This window comes from Protopterus annectens, chromosome 7.part0 (genome assembly GCF_019279795.1).
Source record: "Protopterus annectens isolate FY-2018-M chromosome 7.part0, PAN1.0, whole genome shotgun sequence".
Lineage (NCBI taxonomy): Eukaryota > Metazoa > Chordata > Ceratodontiformes > Protopteridae > Protopterus > Protopterus annectens.
Window position 1 is genome coordinate 544,886,367 of NC_056739.1, and position 22,390 is coordinate 544,908,756.

At 38.4% G+C, this 22,390-nt stretch overlaps 1 protein-coding gene across 1 annotated transcript in view; it reads left to right on the forward strand.

Annotated features, from left to right (window-relative positions):
* The window catches only part of PLXNA2 (plexin A2), a 1,613,917-nt gene that overhangs the window by 1,225,899 nt on the left and 365,628 nt on the right, over window positions 1–22,390 (forward strand). The window contains exon 17 of the mRNA XM_044077136.1: window positions 1,554–1,647. Coding sequence (XP_043933071.1) covers window positions 1,554–1,647 — 94 coding nt within the window. The remainder of the gene's footprint in view (window positions 1–1,553; window positions 1,648–22,390) is intronic.

Sequence of the window (22,390 nt, forward strand, 5' to 3'; positions counted from 1 at the left end):
GCCAATAATGAGAAAAATGATCACTGAAAACCACTTTCAGTGATCTACATAAAAGTTCTTTTTATTGGGAAAGCCCCAGTGCACTCCCCTTGTGGGGAGAGAACCCCCCCAACTTATATATATACTTACTTTAAAGCGAGGATAAGATAGACTGTGTCAGTGATTTGTGAGTTAGTCACACACTAGTTACATTCCCTTTTTCTGTTCTGGGTATTTGGTTGATTTGTGTTCCCTTAAAAGGGAGGCTGTGTCATTGTGGTTAGGAATATGCAAGACGTAGTACTGTCATGGCAGATCCATAAGGGGGAAATGTTGCACTAGTGCCAAGAGATGGACCTCTGAATGCCGCCACCACCACCAAATGCATAAGCAAAGTAAACAGAGCAGCGTGAAAGGAGTTCTTTTTGAGGGTAAGTCATCTTCTGTCCCACTTCAGAGGGAATGCTACTCATGATGTCTGGGTGTCTGACAGGTGGCTTGATTAGTTGATGAGTTCCTGATTGTACGCATTCAGGGGAACATTAGTAAAAAAAAATGAGCAGGTGTTTTTGGAGGTGTTTTCTCATATGTGCTGCTTTCTGCTCACCTACAAAAGCTTAGCATAACCACTTCTTTGGCAGACATTTCTCACAGAGCAGTGTCACATTAGTAACTATCATGCATATGGTATGTTTTGGGAGATATTACTGCAGTCAAGCAGGCGTACTGGAACTTAGATTCTACTGCCGTCATTCTTGCACTATATTGACCGGGTTCTTAGCCCATCACAACAGCAGGGGACATGGTCTGTGGTAAAAGTATAATGAGATGGTATTAAAAAATGGATATGGGCCGAGTATTATTCCATGAAGAGACCTTTCACCTCACCAGGTCTGCTGTCATTGCAGACACTTAAACCTTCCTACTGCAGCTTGTGTGCATTAGCCATAAAGAGTGACTGAGCTCTTGGTTTGTGTTGAACAAACGACAGATGAAAAGAAATTCATGATGACATTATACTGTACACGTTTTAATTCATGGTGACATTATACCGTACACTTTTTTCATACTGTACACTTTTTAATTCATGGTGACATACTGTACACTTTAATTCATGGTGACATTATACTGTACACTTTTTAATTCATGGTGACATTATACTGTACACTTTTTAATTCATGGTGACATACTGTACACTTTAATTCATGGTGACATTATACTGTACACTTTTTAATTCACGGTGACATACTGTACATGTTTTAATTCATGGTGACATTATACTGTACACTTTTTAATTCACAGAGACATTATACTGTACACTTTAATTATACTGTACACTTTTTAATTCACGGTGACATTATACTGTACACTTTAATTCATGGTGACATTATACTGTACACTTTTTAATTCATGGTGGCATTATACTGTACACTTTTTTGAAGCTCTTCAAGGTGTAAATGTAAAGATGAAGAAACTGAGTTACTGCTGCCTGCTCAGAGCATGCATTTGTTACAAGGCCCCAGGCATATCATGCTAGCCATAACTGGTACAATCTGTGTTCTTTCTTTAATTAGTGGCCACACTCCACTGACAGTGACAGGGACAAATCTTGATGTCGTCCAGGAGCCAAGGATCCGTGTGAAGCACAATGGCAGGGAATCGGTCAATGTAAGTAGCCACACATGCTACTAGTAAAACAGTCTTGAGTGTATTGCTCAAAGTGCATTTTCTGTATGAACTTAACTATATCACAGTCACTCTGCTAATGACATAAGAAGGTTTGTTATGTGCTCGAGATTTTGTTTGGTATGGTTACTTGCATTAATACATGTGATGCTTGTGACAAATGCAGCATGTGCATTGATTAGAAGATGCATCGCTTTGATTTTATTACTCCTGCACAGAATACTCAGACACCGTCAAGTGGTGCTTGAGTTTTCTTGACTAAGGGGAAGAGAATTGAACAAATCCATAAATTTGAATTGTATTTTAAGATCTTTAGTGTCCAGGTGTGGTAGAGTAAACTGTCCGTTGGTTGCCAGTAGCACATGCACAATCTCGATGCATGATGCTGTAAGCCAAGAAGTTGCATTTATTTTAGCAGTAGCCCAAGGCTGAGTATGGGTGCTGATGACTATACCCATGGTCACTTTGGCTTTATCACAAGGACAAAGCAGCACACGTGTGAGTGAAGTTAAGTCACACACACAAAACACAAAATCAAGTCGGATCAGGCAGCATGCTTTGAGGTATACAAGTGAAGTCTAAGGAATATAAAGTCAAAAACATAACAAAGATGGCAAGGGAATTAACAGTAATGTTCACACATGTTGTAAGTACTTGATCAGTTGTTGAAATGGATGAACAACAAACTGTTCAGCTGCTAAAACAGATGACTATTTAATTTTCTTTTTTGCATGTTCTTGTGATTGCTGGATTGGCATGGATTTCTTTAACTATAAAATAAATGATGATAAGGCAGCTTTGAGGATGGAAATGGAACTTGTGTATTGGTTACATTGAGCTGCAGAATTCTTTTGGTAGGAATAAAAGAGATACATTGAGTCCCATTTTAGAGCCTGTTCTTAGGATTTCTAAGATGTTCAGACAGTAAACCAAATCAAATCTCAATAATCCTGCCACAGTGTGCAGAATGCATGAAAGAATGGCATTCTTTAAGGAAGGTAATGAAATGTTTCCATAAGCATAATCATTTAAGATTACAAGAGCTTTGGCAGTGGTGGCTGTGGGATAGACACTTTACAACCATTTCTCTGGCCTCTAGGAATCTCTAAGTTGCTCTCAAGTGTTGTGCATAGTCATCAGATGTGTGGGGCTTTCTGCTGTTGCCAATGTTTCTCCTTGCTCTTTTGTCATTTTTTGCTACTGCTGTCTGTCACTTATCAGGTCTCTCCTGGACAATCTACCCATTTGTTTCCAATCACTGAGATGAGACTTGATCAGGAGGGGGTCATCATATAGACAGCCATATGTGATGGTTTAAGGCTTTTCTGTTTATGGCCCTATCCCTGGACACATTCAACTAGCAGCAAGTCTGCTGTTCTCTGGGCTGACAATAGAGGATGTTCCCTCAATCCTGCAAGGGGCATACCCTACAAGCAACAATGCTTGACCCCCAAATTATAATGGGAGTTTACATATTCTCCACCAGTGAAGTCACATCAGCTGTATATGCCCAGTACTGCACACAAGGAGAGGTGAGGGGGACATGACCCTTCATTCCTTTCTATCTGTGCTTGGCTCCTCCACTAATCATACCCTGGTAATGTAGGTAGCAGTCAGGGCTCCAGCTGCCCTGTTTGTCATGTAGCCATACATTTTTCTTTCATTTTACTGAGTTAAGAAAGTGTGCTGCATGTTAGCTGTGATAAGCTGTAGCCTGACTTTTTTATGACATCCACTTGCATGTAGTCTATCTCTGAGCAAGTCAGTGAATGAGATAAAACAAAAAACAGGTTCACTATTGGGGGGAGATCAAGATGGCTGCCGTCCTATAAGCAGTGTTAGACCATAGCTCAGCTCCATACAATAAAATATCAACCTTATTTTATGGGAGAGAAGTAAATTCTACGAGCAATAACCTTACCTTGAATCTGAGGAATTTACTTGAAACTAAATACTGACTCTTGAACTGGAAACTGAAGTAAATACTTGGTGGATTGCTGTTGATCTTTCCTTACCTTATGTGTGTCTGCTGCCCATGAGGTCTGGGGCTCTCCGGCCTACACTTACCTTAAAAAAAAAAGAAAAAAAAGGGGGGGGGATTCAGCTATGTCACAGGAATCTGAATCTATGGAGGCTCAAAATACAAAAGTGAAATACTCCACAATCTCATCTCCGGAGAAAGAAATAATATCTAAAAGGGCAAGGACTGGCAAGCAACAGGAATCTATAAAACCACCTTCTAAAGTGAAATCTGACCCTACCAGCTTGGAAGATTTAAAATTGGCACTGCAGCCTATCCAAATAGCAATACAAAGTTTTTCCACTCAACATAAAACCTTTGGAGACTCTATAGACAGAATACTTACAAGAACTGACAAAACTGAAGCAAAGGTTTTTGACAATGAGATCAAAATTGACCAGTTACAAAAAGAACAAAAAACTAATGCCACAACAATTCTGGATATGCAACAGAAACTCTTGCACCTTGAAGCAAGATCCAGGTGCAGTAATATTATTCTAAGAGGCATCCCGGAACGCATAGATCATACCACTTTACTTGAAACCATATCTACAATATTTGCTTTATTCCTAGATAATGCGCCCTTGACAAACCAGATAATAATTGAACGAGCTCATAGAGCCCTAAGACCAACCTATGACAAAACAAATCCGAGAATTGTCTATGCAAAAATTCTTAACTTCCAACATGTAAACAGACTTTTACTTGCAGCTAGAAAATAAAAAATATATCCTATGGAATGGATCCAAAATATATCTTTTATCGGATCTTCCTACACAGATATAAACGGAAAGACAAAAGCTGCACCCTTTTGTGCATATCTAATTAAAAAACAAATAAAATTTCAGATGAAATATCCAAACACTCTGATATTCCATCATCAGGTGACTAAACTATCCGCAGTAAACAGCAAGGAAGCTGCTTCACTGTTCCTTCAAGCGTTCAAAGAGTGTCCGGATGCTATACAACAAAAGCGCTAACTTACTTTAAGCCTGGTGTTGATGCCCTCCTCATTCTGATTCACCATGGAGAGTTTGCCTCGCTCCTGTGTCGTCTTTCATCAATACAGAAATGGAATCCTGCCTTGACCTTGGTTGACTGTTCTACAGGCCTCCTAGCCTCATGGCCCCTGGTGGTCCAATAACTAAAACTTTTATTTTCCGCCATGATATCCTGCAGCCTGATTACATTTGACCCCTGCTTTCCCATGAGTCCTAGGGGCTCTTAAAGCTGCAGGCTATGTCAGAATAAGCATCGGTTACTCCCGGTGCAAAGCTACTTCGAATTTTGCTATATAACCTAAAAATAAAGCATGCCTTAATGTAATTTGGGTTTTTGCCTACAAAAACACCTCCATTCACCAGCGATACCAAAACGGAATATGTAGGCTGTACATAAGGCAAATACAGCCTCAATTAATTTCCTCAGCTTAATTTGAGGCTCAAATCAGATGCTCACATGTGATCCATGTTTCTATGCGTGCTATTTTCAATCACGTGTCTAAAGCCAGGTAGAACCAATATGATATAGGGATCTGAATGCTGACATTTTGATACAGTAACATAATTAAAAAGATACAAGCACCCATTTTACTACAAATGCCTGACTGTAACTGACCCAATATTATTGGAAAGGGTTCCGGGACATTTAAGATACTTATATCTGCGCTTCAAATGTAGAACAGATAGCATGTGATAAGAGTGTGTACTAGGACTGAAAGCTGTGGGGGCTTCTTCATCTATTGGAAAACAGGCTGTGTGTACCTTTTCAATGTTATACATTATATGGAATTTGTGTTAGTTTCTACTAGCAGTATAAGCCTGATGCTTTGATGCTACATGTTGTTTGATGCCAGGTACTTTTGCTAACTTACTTGTTTTGATGTACAGGAGGCCACTTTATAAGAGGGCAGGAGTAATTTATGATTTTCTGATACTGTACAATGGATATCTACCTTATATCCAAGAAATGTAAGCTAGGACTCCAGGTTGGATATTCTTTATTACAGGAATGACTTCAATATAAACAGTTCTGAGTTGTCTCTATCTCCTGAATATGGCATTGTATATTATATCCGGAGTCCTCCAAGTATCACTATAATTCTAGTTCCTCTGTTATGATCTTTTACCCTTGGGGCCTAAGAGCCTCACCACTACATCTTCTGGATAACTAGTTCCATTAAACCTACTCACAAGAATTTACCTGAATACTATCCTTGATTAACCTTGATTATCAATAATACTAAGTTTGTTTTTTCTTCTCCTTTCAGAAAGAGCTTTGATGTTAGTTGTAAAAGAAAAGGTATATGCAAATAATGTAACATTAACTTACTTACAAAATAATGGTGTTAAATACCATGGATAGATACAGCTAACTCTTAGATACACAAATGAATAGCTCTCAGTTTAAGATTTAGGTAGCTCAGCTATGAGTCAGTTTATCTAACCTGTTTGGGATTGTTATGCATTCTAGATTCTGTAGTTATAGTTGGGTCACTCTGGGATATATTAGTCTCACCTATTGGGTGAGGTCACAGAGCTTTTGTAAAGGCTTTCCTATATCACACTAACTCCTAATATCCCAGCCCTTTCCGGGCCAATGGGGAGGTGGTTAGGCATGGGGATAAAGCAGGAAGGATTTCTTATTCTTGCCCAAACACTCTCGTTTAAATTGCTGTTATTCTTAAGCAGCTTTACATTCTCCATATCTCATACTTTACTTACTTTTTATAATATAGTGCACAAATGCTTAATATAGTCTTGGAACATTAAAGGGTTACAAGCATCCAATAAAAAAAAACTTTTTATGCATCTGGGATTTAAATCTGCTTCTAATATTATATTTGTCCAGGAAACACGCCTACTTAACCATCAGTGGGATCAGGACAGAGAGAGACCGTGGGTTAAAACGATCATAGCATCTGGAGCTAAATCCAATAGCACAGGTGTTGCTATAATAATTAAAAATAAATTCCTACATGACATAATTAGTTTTGACACAGACAAAGAAGGAAGGTGGTGTTACTTTACTACAACTTGCTCTCAACTAGATAAACCTATCTTAATTATTAATATTTATTCCCCTTGCACAGGGCAACAAAATTTTATTATGCAGATTTACAAATTGCTTTCATTATTTCCTAACCATTATTACATCGTAGGGGGTAACTGGAACTCTATCCAGGATCCAAAAAATGACAGGACAAATATTAAGGCTAATTATAATAAATCTGCAACCTTAACCATATCTGAATTGAAAGAAGACTATAACTTATTTGACCCTTATATCTTTCTAAACGGCACCTCAAAAAATAACAAATTCACCTTCTTTTCTAACTGTGGTAAAAGTTGGTCCAGGCTGGACTTCTTTCTAATCTCCTCAATATTTAGTAATTTCGACATCTCATTTTTCACTGATCCTAGAAGTCTTTCCGACCACTCCAAGATCTCCCTTTCTATTCACCGACCTTCTACAAGATCCTTAAATAACAAAGCTATTTGGTGGCATCTAAACCCTAACCTTCTAAAGAAGGAAGAAATACTCTCTCATGTGGAGTCCTATCTGGACCAATTTCTCCAATCCTGTAATTCCCTCCCAACCTCTTTAGACTGTTCCTGGGCAGCCACCAAGGCAGTGATTAGAGGATTTCTTATAAACAAAGCTTCATACTACAAGAAACTATATAATAAAAATGAAACAGATATAACAAATAAAATATATAAGCTTGAAGCCGAAATTCAACTAAAATATTCACCTGAATCTGAGAATGAAATGATTCAACTACAAAAGGAACTTATATCTTTGCAAGCCGAGAATCTCACCTTTCACGAGATAAAAACCTTAGCAAATTATTCAGAATTGGCCCAATTCCCCTCTAAATTTTTAGCCAGAGTGGTAAACCAAAATAGAACATCTCCCTTTATCTCGGAAAAATCTTATCAGGGGAAAGGATATCAGAATACGCACGATATTATCCAACTATTCGAGTGTTTATACACTCAACTTCACAGTAATCCTGAAGGCCCTATCGACAGAGCAGAGCTACAAAGCCTCTTAAACAACTTATCCTTCCCCAAGCTAACTAAGAATCAAAAAGACTCCCTTGACAGGGAAATTACACAACAAGAAATTATATTGGCAATTAATAATTAATTAAAATCTAACAAATCCCCTGGACCAGATGGCTTCACAGCCGAATTTTATAAATCTTTCACACCCAAAATTTCCAAAGCTCTGCTTCTGCTGTTTAATCATATTATCAGAGCTGGATTTAAATATATCCACCTTAACGCATCTAGGACTATCCTTATCCCCAAACATAACGCTGATTCGAAAAACCCCTGGGAATGTAGACCCATCTCTGTTGTTAACATGGATATGAAGATCTTGGCCACAATTCTTGCCAATAGACTCAATGCAGTAATTTCCACTATTGTTTCACCTGAACAATCTGGCTTCATTATGCACAGACAAACAATAGACCACACCCTTACATTAGATGCTATGATTTCTCTCTCTTCCCTTGCCAAAAGCCCTCTGTACACTCTAGCTATTGATGCATCCAAAGCCTTCGACCGAATCAGTACAGAATTTCTATTTGATATTTTCCCATATTTTAACATACCAAACTTATTTATTAACAAGATTAAAACTCTGTTCTCTAATGCATATACTATATTGCAAGTAAATAACCAGATATCTAACAGAATTGAAATTCATAACAGTGCTAGGCAAGGATGTCCCCTCTCTCTGCTATTATTCAACCTATACATCAAACCCTTATTCTTACTAATCAAACAGAAAACCTACCATCATACCCCTGTTCTAATTAACACTAAACTTCCCTTAGCAGCGTATGCTGATGATTTAAACATCTACTTTACTTTACCTAGTTCCGATCTTGAGAAAATTATGTCCTCCATTAACACCTTTTCCAAAGTAACAAACTACAAACTCAATAGAGATAAATCATTAATATTCCCGATAAATATGTCTTCCCCATTCCCAAACATATTCTCTACTACAGGCATAAACATTAAACACTTCCACTATCTGGGAATATCCATTTTCCAGGAGCATTCGGCTCAATACCAGGACAATATGGCTAAATTATGGTTGAGTGTTCAAAATGACTTAAACAGATGGGTCAAACTTAAACTTCCACTCTTAGCTAGAACAGCAATCATAAAAATGAATATACTTCCTAGATTTCTATATATTTTTAATGTGACAAATATTATCCTACACAACAAATTCTTTAAAACTATTTTCTCATTCATTTCAAAATTTATATGGTCCCCCAAATCTGTTAGGATTAGTTACACGAAACTTACATTCCCTAAGGAGCAAAGAGGCCTTGGGTTGCTGGATTTTAAACTATACTATAAAATAATCAGTGGGAGTAGAATCATAAACATTGCCTCCTACAATAAGGATTACACTACGTGGTGTCCAGCCTGGATCATACTTTTTAGCTACTATGTCAAATCTCTAAACCTCAATCCCTCTGCTCTCCCTTTCTTGAATAAAGAAAACTTAGGCAAGACTAAGTTGCATAATGGCATTAAATCTAATATAAAGTCACTACAAAATCTTTTTAGTTCTCTAAACCTGACCCCTGCCTTTAACACTCTACAAGCACTACATCTCAACCCAAATCTAAAGATGAACGGCCGTATTTATTATTTATTTATTTATTATTTATTTAAATTTGTTGACCGGGAGTGTCCGACTGCACGTAGGTCCATTTTCAGCGGAGGCCCGGGGAGAAAAGCTCCACAGTAAAATAAACAGACAGTAGTTACATTGGATTACATAACGATTAACAATTTAACATAGCAATTACTTACAACATATTTACAGATGAAGAACATAGTCCATCAGTAGACAACTAGAATCTTTATCTGTGAAGTACATAACAGACATTAACAAATGGTAAAATAAGAAGTTCCTGCTGTATAATAAGTACTAGGCTTATGAGCATCTGAGCTTGCTATAATCAAGGTAGTTAGTGGATTGGAAAGAAAGGTAGTGGTTGGATGGGGTGGATGATATTAGAGTGGGAGTTGCAAGGGCATAGCCAGCATGTTTTTAGGTGCGCTTTTAGTAAAGTTTTGAAGTGGGTGCATGATGGTACAGAGGTAATTGTGGGTGGGAGTGAGTTCCATAATTTGGCTATGGCGCAAGAGAATAGTGCTTTACCAGCAGAGTTATTGGCTTTAGTGATCTGCAAGTGATTTTGTTGCTGGATCTTAGTGGTCTGGTGGTGCGATAGGGTTGGAGTAGATTCTGGAGGGATGGGACATTTAGTGGATGGTTTACTAGTTTGTGGGCGAGTGAGAGTTGATACTATTGAAGGAGGTGAGGGAGTTCAAGCCAGCCCAGTTCAGCAAGTGAGAGACAGTGGTGACTACGGTAGGATGCCCCTGTGGCTAATTTGGCGATTTTGTTGTAGCAGGTCTCTAGCTTGTTTAGATCACATTGCCTTAGGTTGGTATATATTGGAGAGGCATAAAGTAGGGTGGAGATAAGGTGGGAATTTGCTATTGAAATCTTTGCTGCTTTGGTGAGAAATTGTTTATTTCTGTATAATGCTCCTAGTTTTTTGTGGACTTTTTTATGGTCATGGATATGTGAATGTCAAATTTTAGTTTATTGTCTATTTCCACTCCTAGCAATTTGGTGTGTTCAGTTGGGTATATAGTGGTGTTGTCTTTTGCTGTGATGTTAAAGTGAGAGTTGTTTTGAGTATGTTTGGTGGGTTGGAAGATGAGTAGTTTAGTTTTGTTTGGGTTGAGTATTAATTGGGCATTGGATAACCATGTTTCAACAGAGGAAAAGGCTTCCTGTGTGACTTTTTGCAGTTTGGGTAGGGACTGGGCTGAGCAGATGATGGTTGAGTCATCTGCGTATTGTATGAGTGTGCCATGTTTGGTGGCAGAGGCTGGATTATTGGTGTAAACAGAGAAGAGTAGGGGTCCAAGGATGGATCCTTGGGGAACCCCTATGGAGACAGGTAGTTGGAGAGATATGTCATTCTGCCATACAATGGATTGTTGGCGGTCAGACAGGTAACTCTGAAACCAGTTGGTGACTGATTGTGAGAAGGATAGGTTATTGAGGACAGAGATAAGTTGTTTGTGTGAGACCATGTCAAATGCTTTAGATAGGTCTAGGAAAGTAGCAGAGGAGAGATAGCCATTGTTTTATGCTGAAGGATAGTGCTAGTAAAGGAGAGTAAGGCAGTGGTGGTGCTATGGTTTGGTCAGAAACCATGCTGAGTACTGGAAAGGAGGTTGTTAGTAAGGAGGTAGTCTGAGACCTGAGAGTGTATGCATCTCTCTAGTATTTTGGAGAGTGGAGAGAGAATAGCTATAGGGCGGTAATTGGTTAGTTCTGCAGAGGGTCTGCCTTTGTGGAGGGAATTATATGTGATACTTTCCACAGTGAGGGAACGTAACTTTCTGACAGAGATCGGTTAATCAAGATGGATACTGGGTAGGCCAGAGCATCATCTGCGATTTGTAGGTATTCACTTGGGAGGTTGTCTGCTTCTAATTTGCTGGGTTTAAGTTTAGTTAGGAGTTTTTTATGTTGGAGGTAGGTAAAGGAGAAAAGAGAAGGCAGTGGGGAGATTACTAGTTGAAGGTGTGGGTTGGAGGGAGGGGTTGTGTTGTTTAGCTAGTGATAGTATGGTTAGGGTGAAGTGTGTGTTGAATGAGGTAGCACTATTTTCTGAGGAGTGAGGGATGTTAGGAGGAGGGGTACTGACTTTACTGGGTGGAGGATGGAGTTTATGGAGGACCAGAATTGTTTGGGGCTGTGTTGTGAGGAGTCTAGGGCAGACTGGTAGTATTGGAATTTGTCCTGTTTCATTAGCTTTTTGACTCTATTGCGTAGTTCTAGGAGTTTCTGTCTAGCTGAGGGGGTTTTGGTTTTGTGCCAGTGCTCCCAGGCTTTATCCCTGTTTTTCATTTCTGACTTAGTGGTTTTCTGTAGCCATGGGGAGGGTTGTGCTTTGGTTCTGGAAAATCTTATGGGGGCATGGTAATTAAGGATGTTCAGGAAGGTAGTATTAAAAAATTCAACTGTGTCATCTAGACTGAGGTACTTTAGAGGATGCCAGTTACATTCTGTGAGGGATGAGAAGAATGTGAGTGGGATAAAGTTTAGTTTTTTACGTATTTGACGGTAGATGACAGGTTTAGCTTGGTATAGGTATTTTTTGAGTAGGAATGTTGGGGAGTGATCACTGAGGCTATCTGATAAGCAGCCTGTTATATATGACTGGGGGCTCTTACTGACTAGTATCCAGTCCAGGGTAGTGTGCTTGCTGGAGATTTTATTTATCCTGGTTTGTGACTGGACTAGTTGGGTGAAGCCATGAAGGTGTACATGATGGGTTGGATTGTTGCCAGAACAGGATTGCCAGTCAATATTTAAATCACCTAAGATGATAGTTTCTTGGAGGAGATGGTGGGTAGACCAGCTGAGGCGGTTTTCTAGTGGAGGGATGTTTTGGCCAGGTGGGAAGTAGCATCCAATTATGTTGATGGTTTTGTTTTGGTTTCAATCCTGTAATTGCCTCCCAACCTCTTTAGACTGTTCCTGAAGAGCCACCAAGGCAATGATTAGAGGATTTCTTATAAACAAAGCTTCATACTACAAGAAACTATATAATAAAAATGAAGCAGATATAACAAATAAAATATATAAGCTCGAAGCGGAAATTCAACTAAAATACTCACCTGAATCTGAGAATGAAATGATTCAACTACAAAAGGAACTTATATCTTTACAAGCCGAGAATCTTACCTTTCACGAGATAAAAACCTTAGCAAATTATTCGGAATTGGCTCAATTCCCCTTTAAATTTTTATCCAGAGTGGTAAACAAAAATAGAACATCTCCCTTTATCTCGGAAATATCTTATCAGGGGAAAGGATATCAGAATACGCATGATATTATCAAACTATTCGAGTGCTTATACTCTCAACTTTACAGTAATCCTGAAGGCCCTATCGACAAAGCAGAACTACAAAGCTTCTTAAACAACTTATCCTTCCCCAAGCTAACTAAGAATCAAAAAGACTCCCTTGACAGGGAAATTACACAACAAGAAATTATATTGGCAATTAATAATTAATTAAAATATAACAAATCCCCTATACCAGATGGCTTCACGGCCGAATTTTATAAATCTTTCACACCCAAAATTTCCAAAGCTCTGCTTCTGCTGTTTAATCATATTATCAGAGCTGGATTTAAATACATCCACCTTAACGCATCTAGGACTATCCTTATCCCTAAACCTAACGCTGATTCGAAAAACCCCTGGGAATATAGACCCATCTCTATTGTTAACATGGATATGAAGATCTTGGCCACAATTCTTGCCAATAGACTCAATGCAGTCATTTCCACTATTGTTTCACCTGAACAATCTGGCTTCATTATGCACAGACAAGCAATAGACCACACCCTTACATTAGATGCTATGATTTCTCTCTCTTCCCTGGCCAAAAGCCCTCTGTACACTCTAGCTATTGATGCATCCAAAGCCGTCGACCGAATCAGTACAGAATTTCTATTTGATATTTTCCCATATTTTAACATACCAAACTTATTTATTAACAAGATTAAAACTCTGTTCTCTAATGCATATACTATATTGCAAATAAATAACCAGATATCTAACAGAATTGAAATTCATAACAGTGCTAGGCAAGGATGTCCCCTCTCTCTGCTATTATTCAACCTATACATCGAACCCTTATTCTTACTAATCAAACAGAAAACCTACCATCATACCCCTGTTCTATTTAACACTAAACTTCCCCTAGCAGCGTATGCTGATGATTTAAACATCTACTTTACTTTACCTAGTTCCGATCTTGAGAAAATTATGTCCTCCATTAACACCTTTTCCAAAGTAGCAAACTACAAACTCAATAGAGATAATCATTAATATTCCCGATAAATATGTCTTCCCCATTCCCAAACATATTCTCTACTACAGGCATAAACATTAAACACTTCCACTATCGGGAATATCCATTTTCCAGGAGCATTCGGCTCAATACCAGGACAATATGGCTAAATTATGGTTGAGTGTTCAAAATGACTTAAACAGATGGGTCAAACTTAAACTTCCACTCTTAGCTAGAACAGCAATCATAAAAATGAATATACTTCCTAGATTTCTATATATTTTTAATGTGACAAATATTATCCTACACAACAAATTCTTTAAAACTATTTTCTCATTCATTTCAAAATGTATATGGTCCCCCAAATCTGTTAGGATTAGTTACATGAAACTTACATTCCCTAAGGAGCAAGGAGGCCTTGGGTTGCCGGTTTTTAAACTATACTATAAAATAATCAATGGGAGTAGAATCATAAACATTGCCTCCTACAATAAGGATTACACTGTGGTGTCCAGCCTGGATCATACTTTTTAGCTACTATGTCAAATCTCTAAACCTCAATCCCTCTGCTCCCCCTTTCTTGAATAAAGAAAACTTAGGCAAGACTAAGTTGCATAATGGCATTAAATCTAATATAAAGTCACTACAAAATCTTTTTAGTTCTCTAAACCTGACCCCTGCCTTTAACACTCTACAAGCACTACATCTCAACCCAAATCTAAAGATGAACGGCCATATTTATTATTTATTTATTTATTATTTATTTAAATTTGTTGACCGGGAGTGTCCGACTGCACGTAGGTCCATTTTCAGCGGAGGCCCGGGGAGAAAAGCTCCACAGTAAAATAAACAGACAGTGGTTACATTGGATTACATAACGATTAACAATTTAACATAGCAATTACTTACAACATATTTACAGATGAAGAACATAGTACATCAGTAGACAACTAGAATCTTTATCTGTGAAGTACATAACAGACATTAACAAATGGTAAAATAAGAAGTTCCTGCTGTATAATAAGTACTAGGCTTATGAGCATCTGAGCTTGCTATAATCAAGGTAGTTAGTGGAGTGGAAAGAAAGGTAGTGGTTGGATGGGGTGGATGATATTAGAGTGGGAGTTGCAAGGGCATAGCCAGCATGTTTTTAGGTGCACTTTTAGTAAAGTTTTGAAGTGGGTGCATGATGGTACAGAGGTAATTGTGGGTGGGAGTGAGTTCCATAATTTGGCTATGGCGCAAGAGAATAGTGCTTTACCAGCAGAGTTATTGGCTTTAGTGATCTGCAAGTGATTTTGTTGCTGGATCTTAGTGGTCTGGTGGTGCGATAGGGTTGGAGTAGATTCTGGAGGGATGGGACATTTAGTGGATGGTTTACTAGTTTGTGGGCGAGTGAGAGTTGATACCATTGAAGGAGGTGAGGGAGTTCAAGCCAGCCCAGTTCAGCAAGTGAGAGACAGTGGTGACTACGGTAGGATGCCCTGTGAAATTTGGCGATTTTGTTGTAGCAGGTCTCTAGCTTGTTTTAGATCACATTGCCTTAGGTTGGTATATATTGGAGAGTCATAAAGTAGGGTGGAGATAAGGTGGGAATTTGCTATTGAAATCTTTGCTGCTTTGGTGAGAAATTGTTTATTTCTGTATAATGCTCCTAGTTTTTGTGGACTTTTTATGGTCATGGATATGTGAATGTCAAATTTTAGTTTATTGTCTATTTCCACTCCTAGCAATTTGGTGTGTTCAGTTGGGTATATAGTGGTGTTGTCTTTTGCTGTGATGTTAAAGTGAGAGTTGTTTTGAGTATGTTTGGTGGGTTGGAAGATGAGTAGTTTAGTTTTGTTTGGGTTGAGTATTAATTGGGCATTGGATAACCATGTTTCAACAGAGGAAAAGGCTTCCTGTGTGACTTTTTGCAGTTTGGGTAGGGACTGGGCTGAGCAGATGATGGTTGAGTCATCTGCGTATTGTATGAGTGTGCCATGTTTGGTGGCAGAGGCTGGATTATTGGTGTAAACAGAGAAGAGTAGGGGTCCAAGGATGGATCCTTGGGGAACCCCTATGGAGACAGGTAGTTGGAGAGATATGTCATTTGGACATACAATGGATTGTTGGCGGTCAGACAGGTAACTCTGAAACCAGTTGGTGACTGATTGTGAGAAGGATAGGTTATTGAGGACAGAGATAAGTTGTTTGTGTGAGACCATGTCAAATGCTTTAGATAGGTCTATGAAAGTAGCAGAGGAGAGATAGCCATTGTTTTTATGCTGAAGGATAGTGCTAGTAAAGGAGAGTAAGGCAGTGATGGTGCTATGGTTTGGTCGGAAACCTTGCTGAGTATTGGAAAGGAGGTTGTTAGTAAGGAGGTAGTCTGAGACCTGAGAGTGTATGCATCTCTCTAGTATTTTGGAGAGTGGAGAGAGAATAGCTATGGGGCGGTAATTGGTTAGTTCTGCAGAGGGTCTGCCTTTGTGGAGGGGAATTATATGTGATACTTTCCACAGTGTGGGAACATAACTTTCTGACAGAGATCGGTTAATCAAGATGGATACTGGGTAGGCCAGATCATCAGCTGCGATTTGTAGGTATTCACTTGGGAGGTTGTCTGCTGCTAATTTGGTGGGTTTAAGTTTAGTTAGGAGTTTTTTTATGTTGGAGGTAGGTAAAGGAGAAAAAGAGAAGGCAGTGGGGAGATTACTAGTTGAAGGTGTGGGTTGGAGGGGAGGGGGGTTGTGTTGTTTAGCTAGTGATAGTATGGTTAGGGTGAAGTGTGTGTTGAATGAGGTAGCACTATTTTCTGAGGAGTGAGGGATGTTAGGAGGAGGGGTACTGACTTTACTGGGTGGAGGATGGTGTTTATGGAGGACCAGAATTGTTTGGGGCTGTGTTGTGAGGAGTCTAGGGCAGACTGGTAGTATTGGAATTTGTCCTGTTTCATTAGCTTTTTGACTCTATTGCGTAGTTCTAGGAGTTTCTGTCTAGCTGAGGGTTTTGGTTTTGTGCCAGTGCTCCCAGGCTTTATCCTGTTTTCATTTCTGACTTAGTGGTTTCTGTAGCCATGGGGATGGTTGTGCTTTGGTTCTGGAAAATCTTATGGGGGCATGGTAATTAAGGATGTTCAGGAAGGTAGTATAAAAAATTCAACTGTGTCATCTAGACTGAGGTACTTTAGAGGATGCCAGTTACATTCTGTGAGGATGAGAAGAATGTGAGTGAGATAAAGTTTAGTTTTTACGTATTTGACGGTAGATGACAGGTTTAGCTTGGTATAGGTATTTTTGAGTAGGAATGTTGGGGAGTGATCACTGAGGCTATCTGATAAGCAGCCTGTTATATATGACTGGGGCTCTTACTGACTAGTATCCAATCCAGGGTAGTGTGCTTGCTGGAGTTTTTATTTATCCTGGTTGGTGACTGGACTAGTTGGGTGAAGCCATGAAGGTGTACATGATGGGTTGGATTGTTGCCAGAACAGGATTGCCAGTCAATATTTAAATCACCTAAGATGATAGTTTCTTGGAGGAGATGGTGGGTAGACCAGCTGAGGTGGTTTTCTAGTGGAGGGATGTTTTGGCCAGGTGGGAAGTAGCATCCAATTATGTTGATGGTTTTGTTTTGGTTAATTTTGAGGTTGGTATATATTATTTCTTCATTGCCTATTTGTGGAGCTGATGATTTTAAGACCTGGATGTTTAGATGCTGTTTAAATATTATAGCTACACCACCTCCTTTGTTTTAGCCGGTGTACTCTTAGTATGCCGTAACCTGTAGGGAGTATTTGCTCACTGGTAATGTGAGGTTTTAGCCAGGTTTCTGTCAGGATGACTATATCTGGGGAGTACAAGTCTATGGTGGCATGGAGTTCATGGACTTTGTTGGATATACTTCTAATATTTAGGCTTAGTAGAAGGAAGTCACTTGGCTTTCTATTGGCTGTAATATGGGAGAAGTTGTGGTTTCTAGTCTGATTATGAGGATTGGGGTTGGAGATGGTAGGGCCAGGGTTGGGGTGGATGTCTCCACTTAGGGCTAGTTTTGATATGCATGAGATTATTAGTTTTCTCAGTTTTTGAATGTGTTTGTTTATAAGGGAAACTTTATGATTGTGCTCTGTGGGTAATAGGTATGGTGGGAGGGTTACTATGTTAAGTTGTAGGGATGCTTTATGTTTGAGTAATATAGTTGGTAGAATATGTGGGGGGTGCAAAGGGATGGTTCTTGAGCTGGTGGGAGGGGAGCTGAGTGTGGGTGAGACATGAGTGGTGGTGTGAGTAGTAGTACAGTTACCCATGTGTTAAACTTAGACCAATATCCCCTTCTCAGGAATACAAACATCTCTGACCTCTTCCCCTTCAAGCAACAGACTGTCTCTGATATGAGAATTAACATGAACTTACCAAAAAAATATACAATCATATTAAGACAAATCAGGGAGTTAGTCCATATGTACCTAGACCACCCCATGGTAACTGATAAGGATATCTCAACTATTCCTCCTTAAAAAGAAAATTATCTCAAATACCTACAAAGTTATCATGGCCTCCAAAACACATAATGAGCCCATTTTCTCCAAATATTGGTTAAAGCAAGATCCCTCTATTACCCATAACCAGATTTCAAATGCCATAAGGATTAGCGCTAAACACATACCCCTAAAGAAACTTAAGTATACCCAGCTCGTGGTATTGAACCTTACCCCTGACATAATCAACAAAATATACCCTAATTATTCCCCTCGTTGTCAAGTCTGTCAAAATCAAACAGATGATCTCTTACATATGTTTTGGAGCTGCAAATGCTCATAGAAACTATGGTGTGCCCTGAGAGTCCTACTGGAAAAAATTGGCTACGAAAAATCAACCCTTTCATGGAAATTCACTCTCCTACACATCCCTCCCCCAGGCCTATCAGAGGCGAAATATAGAATTCTGATTTCCATATTTATGTTAGTAAAATACTATATCTCTCTTAATTGGAAAAATAGGCACTTATTATCTTGGGAAGGGTTCAAGACTCTGGCTATTAAAAACCTTAAGGCACATACATACTTGTTCCACAACATTAACCAGAAACCATATCTTAAAGAATATTGGAGAATGTTATTTGAACATATATTGAAATGATTATCTGATTACTGTATTACCCTTTGTGTTACTTTGGGCAATGTATAAGTGTATATAGTTGCATATGTAGCTTGTTCATGTATGTTTGTCTGATGTTATTTACTGTTAATGTTTGAATAGAGCAATAAAGAGAATTTAAAAAAAAAACAGGTTCACTATTGAAAACAGGCAATACCATTCATTGGATCCTATCTAGGTAATGAAGACAAAAAATAAATAAATTCATAAAATGCTGCCTGCTACAAATTTGCACCTGAGTTGTATTTTCTTCTATATACCTTAGCCAACAAACCTGGACCTTTTTCCTTCTGCTTACATGCCTTAACACAAGTTTGATGCTTGAATATCTGTCATTGACACTTTCTGGAGTTGTTGAGACATTGGGAAATTGTATTCCAGGTATACACTGTGAGTTAGTATGTATGAACCATATATGCAGGAATGTGCCCTCTGGGTTATCTTCAGATGTCATTGTGGTTTTACTGTATCTGTCAGTTCCATGTAGGAGGCTGCAAACACAAGTATGTCAGTTAAAGATAACAGGATCACTATGTTTTTTTAACCTGGAATGTCAGATTTTTTTTTTCCTTTTAAAGCAAGTCTCCATCCCTATATACACACAGAACCCAGTACATAGGACTGCATCCCTAGCATAATATAATAAATTCTGAATATGTTGCACCACAGGGCACTCTTAAACCTAACCTCTACCTTAATTGCCGTATTTCTGCCACAAGTGTATATTTGTACTGCTTCGGTGTATGTTTGTTCTCTTTAGGTGAGGAGATGTTGGGGACAGTGCACCTAAACATATTGTTTGAAACCTACAGCCTTCTTTTGACTCATATTCAGAATTAACAGACATTCAGTTGGCAACTGTTTTTTGCATCCCACTTAGAATAGATAAGAATGCATAAAATGAAGTAAATTTAATGAAACGTAAGTTAAAGTGACCAGATGTAAATGAGTTTGTACTGTTTAGTAATTCTAGGTTTTCTGAGTCCTACAGACACTGTTTGAGGACAAATACTCTCGAGAGGGTAATAGAGCTGCTTCATTTTACCTCCAGTTTCTTTACAGTATGACCCCAAGCAAATCCCTCAGCCAGTCAGTGCTCCTAAGTGTCCCTGTAAAGGGATGTTTGTGTCCAATGGGTTGACCTGGTCAACAAACAGGTAAAATAAAAAAATGCTGTGTTATACTGAACCAGTAAATTATATTAAGCATTTCTCTTATGGTTCTAGATTTCCTTAAAAATCATCCACTTAAGTCTAATGTGGTAGACTCAGTTAATGACTTAGGAATATATTGCTTAAATAACTAAAATATTTGTTGGCATGAAATCATATTTTGTATTGCTCTGTGAGTTTATGTAGAGCAGATGTGCATTTTGTTTTGATTTTTAGGGGTGTTACAAAGCTGTTCCATACATACAGATGAGGGCCACACTTTTATTTTTAGGAGTCCAATATCTTATTTTCTTGAGTTCTTAATGCCTTGTGTTGTCTTAATTATTTGTGATGTATCGCTGATTATAAATTATAGGATGATTGCAGTCAAACCAAAGAATGAAATGTGCATTGAAATATGCATTGTCATGAAAAGCAGATGACTGATACACCTTCTGTCTGTTAACAAATAGACTCCGGCATGGTGAGCAAGACAGATAGCAACAAGAGAAGGCCATTTTCAAATGTATTTAACAATTCTTTTATGTAAATTGTACAGGGAAACCTTATTTATATAAACTGCATTTTTACAAAAATGCATTATGTGCAATTTTGGCTTTATTAAAGTCACTCGTGTGGGCCTAATGGAACTGAGAGAAGCCTTTAATGGGTTTAAATGGAAGATTAACTCCTTTCAAAAACCTTTTGTCAGCACAAAGCAGAGTAAAACAAAGAAGGTTGAGAAAGTAAGAGAGAAATCTATACGTATCACAGCTGATCTTTTCATCTCAGCTCGTTTTTTTTTTTAATTAACTAATTGAGCCACTTTCTGAACTGCATAAATAGCTCAGGGAATACAACACAGGAGGGCAAGGCAATGCACGAGTTTCTTTGTGCCTAGAGAGCATACACAAATGCATTCCTATTTCATACCCAAGTACTAACAAATTTCTTGGTTTGGTATTGGATAATCACTCTGATCTAGGGAATGTTTGATGGACATGAAAAAGGTATCAGGACTGTACAAGAAATGGCACATTTATATCCATTCTTTAGCTGGAATGATGATTTACAGTACTAGACTGGACACTTTCTATTCTTTTCTACAACATTCTGAGGTACATTTTTTTTAGTTCAGCAGTTGCCTGATAATTTAAAGGTTTACAGGTTAGCTACTTAATGAGAGAACAGTAAGAGCCATGTTGTGATCACCTGACTTCAAGGGAATCATTACTACACTAAGAAACATTAGCTGATAGAGTACAAGCCTAAAACAATAAGCATGAACTAAAAAGAAGCTGTGCCAAACAAAACCAGTAGTGGTTGGGTTTAGGTGCTCTGTACTTCACCGGTCATCACGCCCACATCGTTTGAGAGCTCAAGGGGGCTGAACTTAAGAAGTGGAGGACAAAGACGCAAAAAAGGCTCCCTATCAGAAATTTCAGACACTGAATTGTGAGTTCTGCAACCTCAGAAATTAAATTGTGATGGAAAAACAATATACTAAATGTCAAAATTCATTAAAGAAGCCCCCCTATTGCCACCCCCCAAAGTTGAAGGCTGCTTTCCCCAACCACCTGCTCCTTGTGTAAACTAACTCTATTAGTCTACCTCTGAGTATAGGGAATGCACTAAGGTATAGCACCCTTGGACTTTGCATATATTCCCAGTATTCATAGTTACAGCTAGCTGATTTTATCAGGAATGTAGAAAAGCAACAGTCACTGAATGGGTGGGTGTGAAATCTGCTTCTTTACTGCTCCATCCTGTATTGTGTGTCAAACTGTATTTTTTATTATTATGGTGGAGGATGGCAATTACAGTAACTTAAGGATGGCCACACTCCTTTTGAGTGAATCTGCATGTATTTGCACACTTGCTAACACTGTGTGTGACTAGAAGATGAAAACAAACTAATATATATATATATATATATATATATATATATATATATATATATATATATATATATATATATACACATACATACATACATAGGGAGATAAGCTGACAGAAAAGCTAGATAAAAGTTAATTCTGTAAGTGAAAGTAGGTTTATTCCTTCTTGAGCTACGTTACTGCTCACAGCCACAAGACTGATTTCTAAGGACAGGAGTACAGGCTAGCATTCCTCCCTGGTCCTTTATAAACCTGTCTCAGAATGGTAGCTGGCTACAAGATTAAAACTCTTAATGTGAAGTGTCTGTTTCAGTTGAAGAGCTACAACACAGAGGTAAACTACAAGCATTCCATCACAGCATTAATTGGTATGTAACACTGTAAAGAATGTAAAGTGATACTTGTTTTTTGTTCTTGCAGAATGTACTACAGACTTACATAATGATTATTGTTATTGTTGTTGTTACTTTGAGAATATCCTAAGAAACTAATCAAAGTACCTTGTATTCAATGAAATATGTTTTATTCAGTGTGACAGCTTTAAGACTTCCCGTGTTATGTTTATTTATTTTTGGGGGTAATGGAT